Source organism: Thalassophryne amazonica, chromosome 1 (genome assembly GCF_902500255.1).
Source record: "Thalassophryne amazonica chromosome 1, fThaAma1.1, whole genome shotgun sequence".
Classification (NCBI taxonomy): Eukaryota; Metazoa; Chordata; class Actinopteri; order Batrachoidiformes; family Batrachoididae; genus Thalassophryne; species Thalassophryne amazonica.
Window position 1 is genome coordinate 195,255 of NC_047103.1, and position 22,355 is coordinate 217,609.

Below are 22,355 nucleotides of genomic sequence, written 5' to 3' on the forward strand. Positions count from 1 at the left end.
AGTAATTTCTGGATCTCAGAGGCTTTAAATTAGCACTAAATTTGGATGTCATCAGCAAATAAATAATAAGAAATATCAACGAACTCCTGGATAATCTTTCCCAAGGGGAAAAAATAGAGCAAAAACAAAATTGGGCCCATAACAGAACCCTGGGGTACACCACACGTCAAACTGGCAGAGTCAGAAATGATCTGATTTGCAGTGACACTAAAGCTATGACCTGACAAATAAGAGATGAACCACGCAAACCGACCGAACTGCGTAGTCTTGTTTGCAGGATTTTATGATCGACAGTGTCAAATGCAAAGCACAGATCTAAGAGTTGAGGTTCGATCAACAGATAAATTCTGTTGTCAAAGCTAGTTTTTTCCAACTTCGCCTCTTGGCTAAAATAAAGCACTTTCTCAGTAGACGTGATCTTGAGACGGCCATTCATGCTTTCATCAGCTCCAGACTTGATTATTGTAATGCACTTTATGCGGGCATTAATCAGTCGTCTCTTGCGCGTCTCCAGTTGGTGCAGAATGCTGCTGCTCGTCTTTTGACAAACACTTCTAGACGTGAGCATATTGCGCCCATCCTATACTCACTCCACTGGCTTCCAGTTCGTTTTAGAATTGATTTTAAAATTTTAATGTTTGTTTTTAAAGCTATTTATGGCCTTGCACCTCCCTACTTGTCTGAAATTTTAACTTTGCGCACCTACAGTAGGACGTTAAGGGCGTCTGGCCAGCTTTACTTAGATGTTCCAAGGTCAAGATATAAACGCTGGGGTGATCATGCTTTGGCGGTAGCTGGCCCCAGACTGTGGAATGAGCTACCTCTTGAGTTACGTACTATTCCTGACCTAGCACTTTTTAAATCTAAGTTAAAGACTTATTTATTTAAACTGGCTTTTAACACTTAGTGGGGAGGTGACATGTTCTGTTATTTTTATGTTTTGTTTTTTTTTTTTATGTGTTGTTTTAAAATTTTATTTTATGTGTTTTATTTTGTAAATTTGTGTTTTTAATGTTAAGCACTTTGGACACCAGTCGGTGCTGTAAAGCGCTTTATAAATAAATGTTGATTGATTGTTGATTGATTGACTAGAACGGTGCATTTTCCACAATCCGCAGACATCAAAATATCACTAGATACTTTGAGTAGGGCGGTTTCCATAGAGTGATGCCTGCGGAAACCAGACTGATATGTGCCAAACATGTTGAAAGTCACTAAGAAGGAAATTAACTGATCATAAACCACCTTCTCCAAGACTTTGGACAGGAATGGAAGTTTGGAGATAGGTTGGAAGTTTTTCAGATCATAAGGGTCCAGATTAGACTTTTTGAGACGTGGTTCCACAAATGCATGTTTAAAAGAGCTGGAGAATACTCTGTCACTCTGTGAGAGCACCAGCATTCCTCTGTGTAGAGAGGAGAACCTTCCAGAAGGACAGCCATCTCTGCAGCAATCAACCAATCAGGACTGTATGGTAGAGTGGCCAGACGGAAGCCACTCCTTAGTAAAAGACAACATGACAACATGCCTGGAGTTTAACAAAAGGCACCTGAAGGACTCTCAGACCAGGAGAAGCAAAATTCTGTGATGAATGCAGCAATGTCCAGAGACATCCTGGATGGAAACCTGCTCCAGAGCTCTCATGACCACAGACTGGGGTGACGGTTCTTCTTTCAGCAGGACAATGACTCTAAGCACACAGCCAAGATATCAAAGAAGGGGCTTCAGGACAACTCTGTGAATGTCCTTGAGTGGTCCAGCCAGAGCCCAGACTTGAATCCGATCAAACATCTCTGGAGTGATCTGAAAATGTCTGTGCACTGACGTTTCCCATCCAACCTGATGGAGCTTGAGAGGTGCTGCAAAGAGGAATGGACCAAACTGCCCAAAGATAGGTGCACCAAGCTGGTGGCATCATATTCAAGAAGACTTGAGGCTGGAATTGCTGCCAAAGGTGCATCAACAAAGTACTGAGCAAAGGCTGTGAATACTTATGGACATGTAATTTCTTAGTTTTTAATTTTTCATCAATTTGAAAAAAAAAAAAAATCATGTTGTCATTGTGGGGTGTTGTAAGTAGAATTTTGAGGGAATTTACTCCATTTTGGAAAAAGGCTGTAACATAACAAAATGTGGAAAAAGTGAAGTGTTGTGAAAACTTTCTGGATGCACTGTTGTTGTAGTAACAGTGGTATCAGTTGTCATGGAAACAATGATTAGTAGTCGTCGTAGCGGTAGGCATTAGTATATGCATAGCGGTAGTCATAGCCATCACCTCGCTCTGTCTTGGTCTGCAGAGATTCAGGCTGGAATGACACTGATTTAATGACTCCTCCTGTCTCCTCCATCACTTTGACCTCAGTGGAGTAAGTTGAGGCAGTGTCCTCCAGCAATGGGGACCAACTGGAGAGACCTGATTGTTTTGGAGGAGCACAGGACTGATAAGATGGGAGACCAGCTGGAGGTTTGGAGCATGGCTGGTATGAAGGGAGTGCTGTTGGAGGTTTTGGACAGGGCTGATAGGACACCTGAGTGGGAGGACAGGAAGATGAAGACAGCATAGAGAGGGGTTTTGGAGAAATATGAGAGAGCACAAGGAGGAAAAGGAATATTCATTTTGAAATTAAGGCTTGAGTGTTGTTGTGTAATTATGAACTCACCTTTGTTGTTGTGGTGATGATGGTCTTTAGTGCTGCAGGGGATCCTGGGGTGTTTCCAGGGTAACGACAGGGGTATTCTGTGCTATAGTAATGGTGGTTGTCACCATACGAGGTAGAGTTCTTCAGCAGCTCCTTCCAGCCAGGAACAGGTTTAGCCTGTGGCTCAAAGGAGGTTGAAGCAGAAGAGGAGAGAGGAGCAGACAAAGAAGAGGTGGAGGAGGTGGAGCCCAGGACTGGAGCCACCCTGTGCACACAAATATGCACACATCAAACATACATTCATGCTGAACATGGTAAGGTTAGACCTTACCCTTGTGAAACATGTTGTGGCGACTTACAGTGGGGAAAATAAATATTTGACCCCCTGTCAGTTTTGCAGGTTTTACCACCAACAAAGAATGTAGACATCTGTAACTTTTATCGTAGGTACACTTCAACTGTGAGAGACAGAATCTAAAAAAAAAAAAAAAAATCCAGAAAAATCACACTGTATGATTTTTAAATAATTCATTTGCATTTTATTGCATAAAATAAGTATTTGAACACCAACCAACCAGCAAGAATTCTGTCTCTCACAGACCTGTTAATTTTTCTTTAAGAAGCGCTCTTATTCTGCACTCTTTACCTGTATTAATTGCACCTGTTTGAACTTGTTACCTGTATAAAAGACACCTGTTCACACACTCAATCAATCACACTCCAACCTGTCCACCATAGCCAAGAACAAAGAGCTGTCTAAGGACACCAGGGACAAAACTGTAGACCTGCACAAGGCTGGGATGGACTACAGGACAACAGGCAAGCAGCTTGGTAGAAGACAACAACTGTTATGATTATTTATTAGAAAGTGGAAGAAACACAAGATGACTGTCAATCTCCCTCGGTCTGGGATTCCATGCAAGATCTCACTTTGTGGGGTAAGGATGATTCTGAGAAAGCTCAGAACTACACAGGAGGACCTGGTCAATGACCTGAAGAGAGCTGGGACCACAGTAACAAAGATTACATTAGTAACACATGATGCTGTCATGGTTTAAAATCCTGCAGGGCAGCAAGTTCCCCTGCTCAAGCCAGCACATGTCCAGGCCCGTTTGAAGTTCACCAGTGACCATCTGGATGATCCAGAGGAGGCATGGGAGAAGGTCATGTGGTCAGATGAGACCAGAATAGACCTTTTTGGAATCAACTCCACTTACCATGTTTAGAGGATCAATCAATCAATCAATTTTTTTTATATAGCGCCAAATCACAACAAACAGTTGCCCCAAGGCGCTTTATATTGTAAGGCAAGGCCATACAATAATTATGTAAAACCCCAACGGTCAAAACGACCCCCTGTGAGCAAGCACTTGGCTACAGTGGGAAGGAAAAACTCCCTTTTAACAGGAAGAAACCTCCAGCAGAACCAGGCTCAGGGAGGGGCAGTCTTCTGCTGGGACTGGTTGGGGCTGAGGGAGAGAACCAGGAAAAAGACATGCTGTGGAGGGGAGCAGAGATCGATCACTAATGATTAAATGCAGAGTGGTGCATACAGAGCAAAAAGAGAAAGAAACAGTGCATCATGGGAACCCCCCAGCAGTCTACGTCTATAGCAGCATAACTAAGGGATGGTTCAGGGTCACCTGATCCAGCCCTAACTATAAGCTTTAGCAAAAAGGAAAGTTTTAAGCCTAATCTTAAAAGTAGAGAGGGTGTCTGTCTCCCTGATCTGAATTGGGAGCTGGTTCCACAGGAGAGGAGCCTGAAAGCTGAAGGCTCTGCCTCCCATTCTACTCTTACAAACCCTAGGAACTACAAGTAAGCCTGCAGTCTGAGAGCGAAGCGCTCTATTGGGGTGATGAGAGGATGAGATGATGGGAGGATGAGAACAACCCCAAGAAAACCATCCCAACTGTGAAGCATGGGGGTGGAAACATCATACTCTGGGGGTGCTCTTCTGCAAAGGGGACAGGACGACTGCACCGTATTGAAGGGAAGATGGATGGGGTCATGTATTGTGAGATTTTGGCCAACAACCTCCTTCCCTCAGTAAGAGCATTGAAGATGAGTCATGGCTGGGTCTTCCAGCATGACAATGACCCCAAACACACAGCCAGGGCAACTAAGAAGGGGCTCTGTAGGAAGCGTTTCAAGGTCATGGAGTGGCCTGGCCAGTCTCCAGACCTGAACTCAATAGAAAATCTTTGGAGGGAGCTGAAACTCCAAACCTGAAAGATCTAGAGAAGATCTGTATGGAGGAGTGGACCAAAATCCCTGCTGCAGTGTGTGAAAACTTGGTCAAGAACTACAGGAAACGTCTGACCTCTGTAATGGCAGACAAATGTTTCTGTACCAAATATTAAGGTCTGTTTTTCTAGGGGGTCAAATACTTATTTTATGCAATAAAATGCAAAATATTAATAATTATTTAAAAATCATACAATGTGATTTACTGGATTTTTTTTTTAGATTCTGTCTCTCACAGTTGAAGTGTACCTACGATAAAAATTACAGACCACTACATTCTTTGTAGGTGGGAAAACCTGTAAAACTGCCAGGGGGTCAAATACTTATTTTCCCCAATGTATGTTGTGATTTGGTGCCATGTAAAATAATTGAATTGAACAACTTTGTGTGTGATAGAAAAGCAAACCTGTGGTCACAGAGGTCAGAGGTCACAGGGTAAGAAGGAGATGTTAAGTATCCTGGGAAGTCATAGCTGGGTCGGCTCATATACAGTCTAGGATTGGCCGGTTTCTGCAGTGCAGCTGGGGACTCTGCTAGTGTGTTGTGGGCGTTGTAGTAAGACTCGGGGCCCTGGAATGCTGGGTAATGTGACTGGAGAGGGATGTTTGAGTCAAAGGAGATTCTCTCTGGTGGCTCCACACAGGAAAGGAATGCGGTGCCCAGAGCCTGTAAGTAACAGCAACAAAGTCTTTAACAAACATCACTGTTCAGTCAGTTTAGACATGGTGAGGATTTTTTGTCCATGTAGCGTTTAAGACCTGACCGCTGTTTGTATTTTATTTTTTGATTTACTCTGGTCAGTCATTTTGCCATTTGGCATGTTTCTCTGTGTATGATCCAATCTACAGGCTCCTCAGCTTTGAAGACCTCAGCAGCTGGACAGGATGAAGGACATTTCAGCATTTTAACTGCCGGTAGCAGATAGATAATTATTTTTCCTTGCTGGGATGGACTGGTTGTCACCCAAGAAAGTTCTGTAGTGTGGTGAATGCAGCAACGTGCAATGCCAGCCCATGCTCCCAGACCTGATATGATCATTGCTGAATATTCAGAGCCTGTCCTGACTCTTTGTCTGTTCCTGGCCATAGGGAGGTAATATTCTAGGGATTAGAGATGTCACCTTGTGACCACAGAATCCTCAGTTCTATTCCCCTTGATAAGTAAGGATTAAACAACTCAAAGCTGTGCATTATACGGTTTGAATGCATGACACGGAGTCTAAAACACCACAACGCGAAGCGGAGTGGTGTTACTCCGCAAAGTGCATTCAAACCGTATAATGCACAGCTTTGAGTTGTTTAATCCTCTTATACCATGGTCCCACACAGTGAGCTAACACACAAATATTTATTTAAGTTAACAGAACTCCATAAAAATGCGTAAGTATTTGGGACTATTTTATGCCAGTCTCAAGATATTTTCATCATTGGCAACCATTCTCTTCTTCTTTCCCGTCTTCAATGCTCGTCGCTCACATCATCAGAGCGCTGCAGCTTCTGGGACTTGTAGTCCTGATGTGACGACAAGAGTTTCTGACGCTCTCTGGGCACTGGATGGAAATCGTGGAGTGGATTTTAAGCTAGTCAGGCCTATTCAAAGATGTCAGTCTGTCAACCCCACGGAAGTCTTCAGTTTGGGTCTCATCAACATCAGATCGCTGTCCTCGAACTCCCTGTTGATTAACGATCTAATTATGGATCATCACTTGGACATGATTGGGCTATGTGAAACCTGGCTCAAACCCACAGCTGTTCTTCCTCTGAATGAGGCCTGCCCACCAGCGCACACATTTAGTCACATGTCTCGTGGTGCGAAGCAAGGCGGGGGTGTTGCTTTTATTTATAAATCTATGTTTACCTTATTAACTGTTGGGGGTCATAAATATAATTCGTTTGAGCATCTGACTCTCCACTCTGCCCATGATGCTTCGTACTGTCATGGTCAGAAGTATGGAAATCAGTCATGTTATTTTGTCACTGTTTATAGGCCTCCCAGTCCATATTCTGAATTCTTGGATCAATCAATCAATCAATTTTTTTTATATAGCGCCAAATCACAACAAACAGTTGCCCCAAGGCGCTTTATATTGTAAGGCAAGGCCATACAATAATTATGTAAAACCCCAACGGTCAAAACGACCCCCTGTGAGCAAGCACTTGGCTATAGTGGGAAGGAAAAACTCCCTTTTAACAGGAACAATGGTGAATTTGGTGCGTTCATCTCTAACTTGTCAGCTAGTGCGGACAACATTTTGATTAAACTGAACATTTAGATAAAACTGAAGTTATTGTACTTGGCCCCACAAATCTTAGAAACATGGTGTCTAACCAGATCCTTACTCTGGATGGCATTACCCTGACCTCTAGTAATACTGTGACAAATCTTGGAGTCATTTTTGATCAGGATGTCATTCAAAGCGCATATTAAACAAATATGTAGGACTGCTTTTTTGCATTTACGCAATATCTCTAAAATCAGAAAGGTCTTGTCTCAAAGTGATGCTGAAAAACTAATTCATGCATTTATTTCCTCTAGGCTGGACTATTGTAATTCATTATTATCAGGTTGTCCTAAAAGTTCCCTAAAAAGCCTTCAGTTAATTCAAAATGCTGCAGCTAGAGTACTGACGGGGACTAGAAGGAGAGATCATATCTCACCCATATTGGCCTCTCTTCATTGGCTTCCTGTTAATTCTAGAATAGAATTTAAAATTCTTCTTCTTACTTATAAGGTTTTGAATAATCAGGTCCCATCTTATCTTAGGGACCTCGTAGTACCATATCACCCCAATAGAGCGCTTCGCTCTCAGACTGCAGGCTTACTTGTAGTTCCTAGGGTTTGTAAGAGTAGAATGGGAGGCAGAGCCTTCAGCTTTCAGGCTCCTCTCCTGTGGAACCAGCTCCCAATTCAGATCAGGGAGACAGACACCCTCTCTACTTTTAAGATTAGGCTTAAAACTTTCCTTTTTGCTAAAGCTTATAGTTAGGGCTGGATCAGGTGACCCTGAACCATCCCTTAGTTATGCTGCTATAGACGTAGACTGCTGGGGGGTTCCCATGATGCACTGTTTCTTTCTCTTTTTGCTCTGTATGCACCACTCTGCATTTAATCATTAGTGATCGATCTCTGCTCCCCTCCACAGCATGTCTTTTTCCTGGTTCTCTCCCTCAGCCCCAACCAGTCTCAGCAGAAGACTGCCCCTCCCTGAGCCTGGTTCTGCTGGAGGTTTCTTCCTGTTAAAAGGGAGTTTTTCCTTCCCACTGTAGCCAAGTGCTTGCTCACAGGGGGTCGTTTTGACCGTTGGGGTTTTACATAATTATTGTATGGCCTTGCCTTACAATATAAAGCGCCTTGGGGCAAATGTTTGTTGTGATTTGGCGCTATATAAAAAAATTGATTGATTGATTATTGGTGACTTTAACATTCATATAAATAAGCCCTCTGATCCCCTTTGCAAATAATTTATGGAACTTGTGGCTGCGTTAGGATTCCAGCAATGCATTCAGGACTCAACGGACATTAGTGGAAATACCCTTGATTTGGTTCTCGCGCGTGGCCTTGCTGTCATAAACACTGACATTTTGCCTCTTGCCTCGGTGGTCTCTGACCACTCATTTATTAGGTTTACATTTACGTTGTGGCGTTGAGTGGAGTGTAAACCTTGTCGACTTCTGTGGAGACGCATTAATCCCTCAACTATGACTGAACTCAAAGCCAGACTGCCTGAAATTTTGGCTTCAGGGTTGGAGAATGTTCAGTCAGTGGATAGTCTTGCGGATGGCTTGAATTCAGCGCTCAAGACTACACTAGATAAGGTTGCACCTCTTCTTTTAAGGCCACGCCTTCCCAAGGCACAGTTGCCTTGGTTCAGTGGTTACTTGCGTGACCTTTGGCAGAAGGCCAGAGGTATGGAATGGAAATGGCGTAGCTCCAAATTAGAGGTGTTCCACCTTGCATGGCATGATGCTATCTTAGCTTATAAGCATGCACTCCTGGCTACAAAGCGGGCCTATTATTCTGATTTGATCAATAAAAACAAGCATAACTCAAAGTTTTTGTTTGAAACTGTAGCTTTCCTCATTCATGGAAGGTTGAGCATATCTCAGCAGGCCTTGGTCCAACCACCACATACTGCTATGGAGGTGGATGGTCCCACTGAGGTGTTACCCAGATTTACAGATTTTGATGGTATCTCACTAGGCGCGCTGATGAAGCTCGTGATGTCTACAAAAAGCACAACATGCTTATCTGATCCCATACCAACAAAACTGTTTAAGGACCTGTGGCCCATTCTGTGGCCGACTGTGCTGGAAATTATAAATCTCTCATTAATTTCTGGATCTGTTCCTAAATGTCTCAAGTCTACAGTGATTAAACCATTGCTTAAGAAATCCAATCTCAACCCTAGTGTATTGAAAAATTATAGACCGATATCAACTCTATCATTTTGTTCTAAAATCCTGGGAAAAGTGGTTTTGCGACAGCTCGTGGACTATCTTACTGAGAATAATCTTTTTGAGCCATTGAAGTCTGCTTTTAGAAAATGTCACTCCACAGAGACGGCTCTTACTAAAGTTGTGAATGACCTTTTGTGAGCAATGGACTCGGATACCACTACAGTGGTGCTGTTGGATCTTAGTGCTGCGTTTGATACTGTGGATCATCATATTTTACTCGACAGACTGGAGAATCAGTTTGGGATTACGGGAACTGCCCTTGCATGGTTGACGTCATACCTGTCTAGTCATTCTTACTGTGTGTTGTGCAATGGCGCATCTTCTGATCTTAGGGATATGAAGTTTTGGGTTCCGCAGGGATCCATTTTAGGCCCCCTGCTTTTTTCCCCTTTATGTAGCACCCTTTGGGAATATACTGCAGCATTTTGGGATTGCCTTTCATTGCTATGCTGATGACACCCAATTGTACATGCCAATAACTGCTGGTAATCTCTTTCACATAAAGTCTTTGGAAGATTACCTTGCATCAGTGAGAAGTTAGATGTCTAGTAACTTCCTACTTTTAAATTCTGATAAGACTGAAGTGATGGTTCTTGGTCCAGCAAGGTATCAGCATCAATTTGATCAGCTAGCGCTTACCTTAGGTTTGTGTGTTATACATCATATGGATAAAGTGAGGAACCTTGGGGTAATTTTTGATCCTATGTTGTCATTTGACCTCCACATTAGAGATATTATGAGGACTGCTTTCTTCCATTTCTTCCGAAATATAGTGAAGATTCATCCCATCCTGTCTATGGCTGATTCTGAGACCCTGATTCATGCATTTGTCTCTTCTAGATTGGATTATTGCAATGTTCCACATTACGCCCATTTTGGCGTCCCTGCACTGGCTCCCAATCGCTGCAAGATCAGATTTTAAGGTACTGTTATTAGTTTATAAGACTGTTCATGGATTTGCACCTCCCTATCTAGCCCTATCTGGCTGACCTGGTAAGGCCCTATGTACCAGCTCGGGCCCTGCGTTCTCAGGGTGCAGGAATTCTGTGTGTTCCCAGGGTGAATAAAAAGTCTGCTGGTCACAGAGCTTTCACCTACCGTGCCCCAGCTCTGTGGAACAATCTCCCAGCACACATACGAAAGTCTGATACTGTGGAAACTTTTAAATCACGTTTAAAGATTCATTTGTTTTCCTTGTTTTTATTTTTATTCTTGTATTCTTGTATGGTTTTGTGTTTTTAAATTTTTAATTCAGTTTTTATTATGTTGTGTGAAGTGCCTTGAGATGATTTCATCATGAATTGGCACTATATAAATTAATACATTTGATTTGATTTTGATTTGATTTCAATCTTGTCCAGTTTGTCTGATGTTAAATCTTTACGCCATTGCTTTTGCTGTTCTTCTCATTTGCTCTCCTCTTTCCATTCCTCAAACATTTTATTTTGGCCAAAAATCTTAAAATTCACTTGGAAATCCATGTTTTATCGCATTTCTGTCATTCACCTGTCTAAACGCAGCTGATCTGCGCCAACTGATTTGCACGTTGCTGTGGTGACGACCAGAGCAGAGTGATATTACAGTGACTTAACTCGCTGAACTACGTGTGTGGAGACACAAAAATAATGCACGCCACTTAGACATGGAATTCTCACTGACCGTGGTATAACATAAAATTACTAAATTTCTTTATGAAATTGTCTTAATCCCCAAGTTGTGCTTGGTGTAGCACTATGAGCATCTGCATCAGATGGACAAGCATGACTCAGATCACTTGAAAACAGTGGTGGGCACAGCTAACCAAAAAAATGAGCTTCAATAACAGATAATCAGCAAACTGATTATAAAGCTAAACCGATAAACCACCAAAAAATTTATCGGAAGCTACAGATAACCGATAAATTCCAGTATTGTCTCCAGTACATTTGCAACTACGAACAAGCTGATTTTGAGTTTTAACACCACGATCACTTCTGGTAGCATCAAAGGCAACCACAGACCCAAACAATGAGTCAGCACTTCTGTCTTTGTGCACCCTGTCCCCTGCTGGAAGCTCCTGTTTACTACATAACTTCCAGCAGTGAAGCAGGTGAGAGGAACAGCTCAGCTCGGCTCTCAACTCAATAACAGCATTGCTGTGAGGCAGAGGTCTTGGAAAATAAAAGAGTGCTGACTTATGATTTGGTTTATAAATAAAATTAATACTGATAGATTAACTCCATTAATGTCAATTCTGTCATTTGTACAAAGTTAAAATATATATCTTTTAATGTTGAATAAGGCACTAATTCTGAAGTTTTGTAACAAACACAGACAGATGTCAAAGGATTATCGGTAAAATGTGCCTCCACTAACACTGACTGGTTGACTCATTCATTCTATGTAAACCAACACGTTAATGTGAGGTGTGTCGTGTGTTGTTTACAGATAAATGTGCTTTTGTAAAATATGACATTTTTTTATTTGTAAAAAAATAAAGGCATTTAAAAAAAAAAGCCAAGTTGTAATTAGATAACCGTCTGATATAACCGGTGTCAAAATAAATAGAACACTACAGTAGAGACCTTGAAAACCTGCCAAAACAAAATTCCAGATAATTCCTGTCTGCTATGTTTAAGATGCGTGGAATTTAATAAACACAAACTGAATTTCAGACATCTTGTATATATTACTCTGGAACAAAGACGACAGACAGTGCATGCCATAAGTAAGACGTTAAAGAGCAAACAGGAATCGATTGCAGTGATTTCAATTGAAAATAATAGAGGAGCAACCTGAGCTTCTTCTGGCATTTTTACATAAAACAAACACAGTAACAATGTCTATAAACCCAGAGAATATATTCACGAGAGTTTTAGACACAATATACAAAGAGTTTAATGCTGTTGTCCATGTGGAGCCTGATCAGAGCGTCTCAAATTCATTTCTTCTGTCGTGAATGTACTGAGGTATCCATAATACAGCATGTCCACACTAAAACCTTCAAAACTAGTGGATTACTTTAAAACTAAAACATATATCTGATATTTTCACTTTATAAAATTTCAGACGTGACGTTAATTTAAATAACTTGTCCAAAATTATTTTGGTTAAAATTTTAACCATAAGTTAAAACTGTATGCCTCTGGATGACTTGGGTGATATTGCCAGCATATCAGCATGGGGTCAAAAGAAATGAGCCTTTTTTTTTCCTTTTTCTTTTCAGTGACCAGTTCTCCTTTGCCTGCAGAGGATAGAGTGGTTTCTTCTAAAATCAGCTCTCCTCTGTTTACAGAAGATAGAACTGTGTATCTACTATGAAACATTTAACAGGTAGGTACTTAACTGATTTTAGATTTCATAGATGCTTGTAACTATTCAGCTTTGTCTACCACGTCTGCAAAAATATGTTAGCGGTCTACAAATTATCAGACCAAAACTTATCGGAAGATAATTAGTCTGATGATGGTTTTCAAAGTTATCTGAAACGTTAATCCGATAATGAAAACATTATCTTCGATAATTAGCGGTTAGCGGATAAGCGGAACTCTGCCCACCACTGCTTGAAAAGACCAATTTGTTGAGTTTTTCATATTTCACAGTTTGCTTTTGTTTGTTTTGATGACATCTCATATTCTTAAGCACTGTGTATGTATACATTAATAATGATGTGTGAATACACAACATTGTGTTTGACCAATGTTGTGTATTCATCCAGGTCTTCTTGTACATAGCTGTACTCACCTTCTTCAGTTCAGTTCTGATATCTCTGTAAACTTTGAGATAATTGTAAACATAGACTGTGCTGTCCAAGAGGACAGAGCTTCACTTAGTAACACAAATAGTCTTTAATCAACACTTGTTCTTGGACCCAGAACAAGTACAAAACAATTAACCATGTATGATGAACAGTTTTTAAAGATGAGACCTGTGTCTCCATGAGGCGTCTCTTGTGTGTGAATGCAGGTGAGCTGAGTCGTCTCTTCACCGAGCTTCTCCTTGCTTCAGTCTCTGACTTTGACTCTGGTCTGGCATGATCATGGACACCTTTAGCCTGGAAATATATCAGAACAATAAGTAATGTAACACAGCGTGATCAGATATTGATGGATGGCTTCAAGCATTTTGGACCACAAATAGTTAAGAATGGTGTCAAAACTGTGAGACATATGAAGAAAAAACCTGGAATGGTTCACAAATATGTCTGATCTAGGGCATATGTATGTTCATAGTTATTGTGCCATTAACAGATAACTTGTTTAGCCAGGTAACACGTAACTGATGAAATAGAGTAAAGGTCATCACCTGGAAGAAAATGGCTTTTCCATCAACTCTCCAAAAGTTGGTGACAGGATAACCACTATGTCCACGACACGCCAACAACTCCAGAGTGCCATTACAACTGGGACACAGTTTCTCTGTAACACAGGTTCATGTTCATTAACGTGTGTCTCTAATACATTAAACATGAACTTTACCTCAAATGTAAATAATATGCAGTGTCTTAAACATTAAATATCTGGGGGCCCATCTTCATCCTGGTGTAAAGCAGTGCACAGCGCAACACAAGTGGCACTCATAGATTCCACCTGATGCAGTTATATTTTTCCTGTACAGTCTGCATATATACTGGACAATGCCTGCATGACGTCACCCCTAGGTTTTCTACAGACACTTGGAACAACCAAAATGAAGCTCGTGTCTGAGCTATGTTATGGGAGATGCCATGTTCACAGCAGCTGAATGATGAACTCAAAGCATAAAGGGGTGGAGCGTATTTTCACTTTGTAAAACTTCAGACGTGACGTTAATGTAAGTAACTTCTCCGAAATTAGTTTGGTTAAAATTTTAACCATAAGTTAAAACTGTATGCCTCTGGATGACTTGGGTGATATTGCCAGCATATCAGTATGGGGTCAAAAGAAATGAGCCTTCTTTCTTTTTTGTGACTAGTTCTCCTTTGCCTTTGTAACCAACTGATTTTAAATTTCATAGATGTTTGTAACTACCGAGCTTTGTTTACCACATCTGCAAAAATATGTTCGCGGTCTAAAAATTATCGGACCAAAACTTATCGGAAGATAATTAGTCCGATGATGGTTTTCAAAGTTATCTGAAAAGCAAATCTGATAATGAAAACATTATCTTTGATAATTAGCAGTTAGCGGATTAGCGGAACTGTACCCACCACTGCCCCCAACACCTAATAAAGTAAACCTAGATTTGTTCATAAAAGCAACACCCCGCATTGCTTCACACCAAGAGACACATGACTAAATGTATACGCCGGTGGGCAGGCCTCATTCAAAGGAAGGAGAGTTGTGGGTTTGAGCCAAAAGAAGAAGAAAAAAAAAATCACAAATACAGTTGTCATGGAGGAGGAAACTAGCAACAGTGGCTTGCAAAGTATTTGGCCCCTTGGTATTTCACACATTTTAATTTGTTTATGGCATTTCAAATACAAAAATGTAAATCAGGCTTCTCAATATAAAAATTTCTAAAATTATCTTCCTTAGACTCAAACTGAAAGCAAATCTCTACAACTTGATATAAATTAATTAAAAACGTAAAAGCCAAGATGATGGGTTGCATAAGTCGTGGGCCCCTTTGGTGTAATATTTGTAAATAATCAGTTTTATTGCCAGTTTTCTTCAGACAAGTTGGGGGATGGATATATGAACATTTCCAAGTCACTGAATATGTCTTGGACTTTATTTACATCAGTTATGAAGAAATACAAACAATATGGCACTCTATGGTAAATCTGTGTGGAGTAGACAGTTCACAAAAACTGACTGTGCAAGAAGGAGAAGAGTGAGGAAAGCCACCAAGACACCCAAACAACCCAGAAAAAGTTATAGGCTTCTCTGGCTGTGATTGAAAAAATTGCGTACAGTGCAAGTTTTGCATTTTGTATCCCCAGTTATACAGCTTCATGATGAAGTGGCACGAAGGGGGATTTTCTTTCACCAAAACATTAAATCTAGGCTTGCATCTCAGATGTATCTTCTGGCAAATTGTTATTGAAATTTCAGGTCTTGTTTTTAATAAAACCCTCCTATAACTTTTGTATTTGAAATGCCATAAACAAATTAAATGTGTGAAATACCAAGGGGCTGAATAGTTTTGCAAGCCACTGCATAGAGACCAAAACCAGGCTGTAAACATGTTTTTCTCCAAAGTTGGACATTTTAACATCCTATCCTATGGGAAAGTGCTCTGTTTTGGAGCTAGCCTCAAGAGGTCAGTCAATAAACTGCACTTTTGCATTTGTTTAATTTCAACTGGTATGAGGTTCCCACTTGTTTTTATGCACACTGCCCACACCACATCAGTAGCAAGCTGAATTGCACTTATTTTTGTTTCCATGGGAGTTCTGGTCTTGAAATAAGGTGTGGTCTGATGGAGTCGCTGGGCATTGATATCTACCAGTAGAACATGTTTGCACTACTGATCATTACAAACCTGATCCAAACTTCAGGGCAGCATATTTGTGATACTGAAAGGATGCAACACTAAGAAGTACTTCACAGCACGTTTATGAAGCAAGTACAATCAGCTTGTGCACAGAACAAAACTGAATACAAGTATTAAATTAAACACTTAAAATAACTTTAATGTCTCTGGTTTGTATCATATTTTTATGCTGCTTTTATTTCTCCATGTGGATGGGGTCTGGAGATCAGGTCAGTAAAGGTGGTGATTCATTTTTACAGAGGCTCTGAAGTTTAAGCATGGCTTGAAATGAAAAATGTCTACCACTGATAATACACCGCTTAGATGCATGACAACCCATACTTTGATACAAAAAACCATTACAAAGACTAATCACAATCACAGTGAACAGTTTTTAGCTTACCTGAAAAGGTGTTACAGACAACTATGCCTGCTTCCATTTATTGAGGGATTTGCATGTGAGATCCATGTCAAAGGCTAAAACAGCTGCATCTGATAAGCATGATGCATTGTGGTCAGTGAACAATCTTCACACAGCATAGTCCATGTGCCCAAAGCCAGGTTTGACCTAACTGATACCACTTAAGGTGCCCAAACAACAATTACTAGCTAGCCTCATTATATCATAGCTTACACAAAAATCTATGGTTGCCATGACAGAGCTTTAAGCCTGGTCCACACGACAGGATTTTAAAATGATGTTTAGGTTTCCAAAACCTGAGAGACCACACACGTGAAGATAAAAAATCATGGATCTAACAGGTTTGGTCGTACAGTATGTGGTGTTCAGCCACATGGTGAGGACAACAACACCACACACGAACAGATTTCACACATGAACATTCACTGCTCAGACAGGAAATCTCACAAAATCTCTCGAGATTAAACGTGACTTCAGAGTAAACAAACGGAGGTACTTTGTGGACTATTTAAAACAGAGGGAAAAAACAATACAAAAAGAAAAAGGTGTTCTTTAAAACGAGTGGAGACAGCACGACCACCGGACTTTCTGGTAAGTCAGAACAGCTGTTTTGATTTTATTTTCCGCTCCGTGCGTCCGACACCTCGCTTTCTGATTGGCTGCATGTCACATTCAGCAGGTTGCGTGCTTGTTTTGGTCAGAGGACACAACACACTCTGCAATATCGGGCCAAAAAAATCCAACATGTTGAATATCCCCGATTTGCGATCGGAGCGCTCCTGACGTCCTTCTGAGCAGATCAGAGCGCTCTGAACACACCACACACGGCAGGAATATCTGATAAGATTATCTTTAGCGTCATCACGACTGTCGGGGCGTCCTTAAGATTGTCAGAAGGGGAAGACAGGCTCCGATATCGGCCTAATTATCCTGCCGTGTGAACCCGGCCTTAGCCAGGTAAGGGTCAATAAAGGATTACACAGGGGTCAACATTTAAAAATGTTCCAATCATATTGAAAGGTATGCTACATTATTTCTCTTATTCTGAAAATTCCAAAAAGGTATAGCTTGGGCTATCTATGAGGGAATGTTATGGGGTAAAAAATAACAAAAAAAGAAGGTGAGAAAGGTCTATTACAGTTTGTACAGGGGTCAAAAGTTAAAATTGCTACAATTTTGATAAAAAAAAGTGATGCAAAATATTGGTTGAGCTCATAAGATTAATAAATGGAATAGTTTTAACTGTGTTGAATACTTGGTTTCCAAATTAAAAGGTCCCTATAACCCTAACCCTATAACAAAGCACAACAGATGGTGCAATCTTTTCCTTTTTAAACCCCTACTAGCATCATTTAAAGGCAGGTCTGTAGTAATCCAAACCCAGGCAAATTTTAGATCCTGATTGATTTGGATCAAGAAGGTCATTCTATGAGAGGAAATCTGTGACCATCAATTTATTTCATTTTATACAGTTGTGCTGAAAAAGTTTACAAACCCTGTCAAAATATTTTTATTTTTTGGGCCATTTTTCAAAGAATATGAATGATAACACAAAAACGCTTCTTTCACTCATGGTTAGTGGTTGGGTGAAGTCATTTATTGTCAAACAACTGTGTTTACTCTTTTTAAATCATAATGACAACACAAACTACCCAAATGAACCTGATCCAAAGTTGACAGCTCCCTGTTCTTAACACCGTGTGTTGCCCCCTTTAACATCAATGACAGCTTGGAGTCTTTTGTGGTAGATGTGGGCAAGGCTTTCTGATGGTGAAGCTGCCACTGAATATGTCTTGGACTTTATTTACATCAGTTATGAAGATATACAAACAGTATGACACTCAGGAGAAGAGTGCAGAAAGCCACCAAGACAGCCAGAGAACCCAAAATAGCGTATAGGCGTATGTGGCTGTGATTAGAGAAATTGTGCACAGTGCAAGCTTTGCATTTTGTATCCCCAGTTTTCAGCTTCATGATGAAGTGGTATAAAGGAGGATTTTCTTAAAAAGAAGACCTGAAAGTTCAGCCACAAATTGCCAGAAGGTACATCAGAGATGCAAGCCTGGATTTGATCTGTTTTGGTGAAAGAATATCCTTCTACACTGTACTCCACTATGAAGCTGTGGCGACCCTAACCCAGGAGTGGACAAGTTCGGTCCTCGAGAGCCACATTCCTGACACTCTTAGTTGTCTCCCTGCTCCACCACACCTGAATCCAATGAAAGACTCGTTAGCAGACTTTTAATGAGCCTTTCATTGGATTCAGGTGTGCTGGCGCCGGGAGACAACTAAGAGTGTCAGGAATGTGGCTCTCGAGGACCGAACTTGGCCACCCCTGCTCTAACCCTCTAAGGGAGGGTTTTCCAGCAGCAGCAGCTGCGGAGCGGACGGGCCTCGAAGGCGGACTGAGCCCCCCGTGGTCAGTCAGTGTAGTTACTGCCCATAAGGTACAACCTTTTTTTTCCTAACTGTACAAAATGCCAAAAAAAGCCTTAAGTAGTGAAGATCTGGATGAGATCAAACTCTCCCTGAATTTCATGTCAGATGAACTCAGTGGAGTGGTTAAAAAGCAAACAGAACTGCTTGGTTTATTGAAGGAAGTTCGTGATCTCAAAAAAATCTTGCAAGAGAAAGACAATAAAATCAGATCATTGGAAAATCGTGTCGATGACCTTGAGCAACAAATGAGGATGGAGGAAGTAATTGTTTCAGGACTGAACATTAAGCATCGGACATACGCTCAGGCCACTGCTGTGGGCAGCGGTGCCAATGATGCAGATGACAGGCGAGAAGAAACTCACTCCCTGGAGCAACAGGTTGTTCAGTTTTTTTCCTTCCAAGGACATCCACATTAATAGTACTGGTATTGCTGATTGCCATTCAGTTGCAAGAAGAGACAAAAAGGCGAAACTGGTGATCATCATCTGGTTTGTAAATAGAAAGTTTAAGAATGAATTGTTAAGGCAAACAAAAAGTTGAAAGGAACCGAGGCGTATGTGAACGAACATTTGACAAAGAAAATTGCAGAGATTGCAAGACAAGCCAGAGTCCTTCACAAGCAGAAAAAAATTCAAGCGACATGGACCAGGAACTGTAAAGTGTGGATTAAACTAAATGGAACTCCGGAGGGAGCGAAGACCATAATGATAAGAGAGCTTGTGGATTTGGATAAATTTAAATGATTGCTCCTTTTGGATGAACATGTTCCTTACTGTTTCGATATTGTTTATTTGAAGGGATTTTGGTATGTTTTTGTTTCGTTTTCCTTTTTTGTTATGAGACAATTCTTGGTTAAATCCATATCACATACTGGTTTACATGAAATAGCCATATCATATTTAGTCGCATTTTTGGTTTGTCGATTACAACCCTTTTATGATGTCAATTGATTCTTTTTAACTTGCTTCTGCACAGGAGCTTGATCTAAAAGTGTTTGATTACTCTGAACACAAATCTCATAGCATTGATTACAATATACACTCAACAAAAATATAAACGCAACACTTTTGGTTTTGCTCCCATTTTGTATGAGATGAACTCAAAGATCTCAGACTTTTTCCACATACACAATATCACCATTTCCCTCAAATATTGTTCACAAACCAGTCTAAGTCTGTGATAGTGAGCACTTTTCCTTTGCTGAGATAATCCATCCCACCTCACAGGTGTGCCATACCAAGATTCTGATTAGACACCATGATTAGTGCACAGGTGTGCCTTAGACTGTCCACAATAAAAGGCCACTCTGAAAGGTGCAGTTTTGTTTTACTGGGGGGGGGGATACCAGTCAGTATCTGGTGTGACCACCATGTGCCTCATGTAGTGCAACACATCTCCTTCGCATAGAGTTGATCAGGTTGTCAATTGTGGCCTGTGGAATGTTGGTTCACTCCTCTTCAATGGCTATGCGAAGTTGCTGGATATTGGCAGGAATTGGTACACGCTGTCGTATACGCCGGTCCAGAGCATCCCAAACATGCTCAATGGGTGACATGTCTGGTGAGTATGCCGGCCATGCAAGAACTGGGACATTTTCAGCTTCCAAGAATTGTGTACAGATCCTTGCAACATGGGGCCGTGCATTATCGTGCTGCAACATGAGGTGATGTTCTTGGATGTATGGCACAACAATGGGCCTCAGGATCTCATCATGGTATCTCTGTGCATTCAAAATGCCATCAATAAAATGCACCTGTGTTCTTCATCCATAACAGACGCCTGCCCATACCATAACCCCACCGCCACCATGGGCCACTCGATCCACAACATTGACATCAGAAAACCGCTCACCCACACGATGCCACACACGCTGTCTGCCATCTGCCCTGGACAGTGTGAACCGGGATTCATCTGTGAAGAGAACACCTCTCCAATGTGCCAAACGCCAGCGAATGTGAGCATTTGCCCACTCAAGTCGGTTACGACGACGAACTGGAGTCAGGTCGAGACCCCGATGAAGACGACGAGCATGCAGATGAGCTTCCTTGAGATGGTTTCTGACAGTCTGTGCAGAAATTCTTTGGTTATGCAAACCGATTGCTTCAGCAGCTGTCCGAGTGGCTGGCCTCAGACGATCTTGGAGGTGAACATGCTGGGCTGGTGTGGTTACACGTGGTCTGCGGTTGTGAGGCTGGTTGGATGTACTGCCAAATTCTCTAAAACGCCTTTGGAGACGGCTCATGGTAGAGAAATGAACATTCAATACACGAGCAACAGCTCTGGTTGACATTCCTGCTGTCAGCATGCCAATTGCACGCTCCCTCAAATCTTGCGACATCTGTGGCATTGTGCTGTGTGATAAAACCGCACCTTTCAGAGTGGCCTTTTATTATGGGCAGTCTAAGGCACACCTGTGCACTAATCATGGTGTCTAATCAGCACCTTGATATGGCACACCTGTGAGGTGGGATGGATTATCTCAGCAAAGGAGAAGTGCTCACTATCACAGATTTAGACTGGTTTGTGAACAATATTTGAGGGAAATGGTGATATTGTGTATGTGGAAAAAGTTTTAGATCTTTGAGTTCATCTCATACAAAATGGGAGCAAAACCAAAAGTGTTGCGTTTATATTTTTGTTGAGTGTAGATCTGTGTTGTGGGCTGGGGTGTTTGGCTGGCTTGGTTTTTGTTTTCTGTTTCTCCCACCAGGTGGTATGCATTCAGGACTGAGTGGCTGAGCATCAGGACCTCACCCTGAACACCTGAGGCTTGTTATCACGTGCAGGTCATCAGGACTCACAACTGTGGTATATTTTGTCTTAATCAGAGATTGCTGCATTTAAACCTTGAATGCACAGTGTGTGATTGCCAGAGACTCGACCTTGTGAGCAGACGTGTGAGATCGACGTCAGGAGAACAATCTCACCATCACGGACGCAGAGACCGCTCCAGGTTTGACGCCACAGTTTGTGAAGGAGGATTGGGTGAGGTCCCACGCTCTTCAGCACACTTCCTGAGGTAATTTGGTTTTGGTGACTTTTATGAAGTAATGACAGTGGATTTGGTGTCCCTCACACCTTGTGTTAGTGAGCTGTCACGTTATGCTAATTGTCTAATCAGCTTCTGCTGCAGTGGAGATTTGAACTGAGTTGTTCCGTGCCTGCAGGGTAAGAAGCTGATGTATAGCTTTAAGCCAGGAAGTGTTTGTTGATTGCGTGCACCTTTGAGTTGTGTCTCTCTGTGTGGAGTTGGACTCACCTCATGTTTTCTTTCTTCACAGACTCGGTTTGTCGCGGCCACCTGGGGGGTGTCGGCGGGGTCCCTGGGTCCGAACTGCTGTGGCTCCGGACCGTTTGCGCTGCTGGGGGCGCGCCGTGTTTTCACCTCACCAGACCACGGACTGTTTAGTTGTTTAGCATCACTCACTGTTATGTTTATTAAATTCTGTTATCCTTTGAACCGTGCTCTGCTTATTTTATGCTGGGTCCTTCAAACGCTGGGTCAGTTCTCCACCCGCGTCCGAAACATAACAGTCTCTGGCCATTTAACAATGGACCAGCGGAAGCAGAGACGGTATTTTTGCTGGGAAGGCTGCAGCAGATGTTGGAGCTGATCCGGGATCAGTTGCGGGTGCGCTCCGCCCGGGTTGTGCGCGTTGGTGCGCGCATGACGGAGTTTACAGCTTGGGTCGCGTTGCACCCCGCTGTTACGGCTGT

General features: G+C 41.8%; 1 protein-coding gene across 3 annotated transcripts in view; it reads right to left on the reverse strand.

Annotated features, from left to right (window-relative positions):
* Window positions 1–2,055: 2,055 nt before the first annotated feature.
* Window positions 2,056–22,355, reverse strand: part of gcm2 (glial cells missing transcription factor 2) — a 129,980-nt gene continuing 109,680 nt past the window's right edge. For all 3 annotated transcript variants that reach the window (XM_034182747.1, XM_034182819.1, XM_034182679.1), the window contains 5 exons: window positions 13,628–13,740; window positions 13,251–13,376; window positions 5,293–5,552; window positions 2,661–2,904; window positions 2,056–2,528 (listed from right to left, as the gene is read on the reverse strand). In XM_034182747.1, the coding sequence (XP_034038638.1) occupies window positions 2,217–2,528; window positions 2,661–2,904; window positions 5,293–5,552; window positions 13,251–13,376; window positions 13,628–13,740 (1,055 nt within the window). In that variant the 3' untranslated portion in view covers window positions 2,056–2,216. The remainder of the gene's footprint in view (window positions 2,529–2,660; window positions 2,905–5,292; window positions 5,553–13,250; window positions 13,377–13,627; window positions 13,741–22,355) is intronic.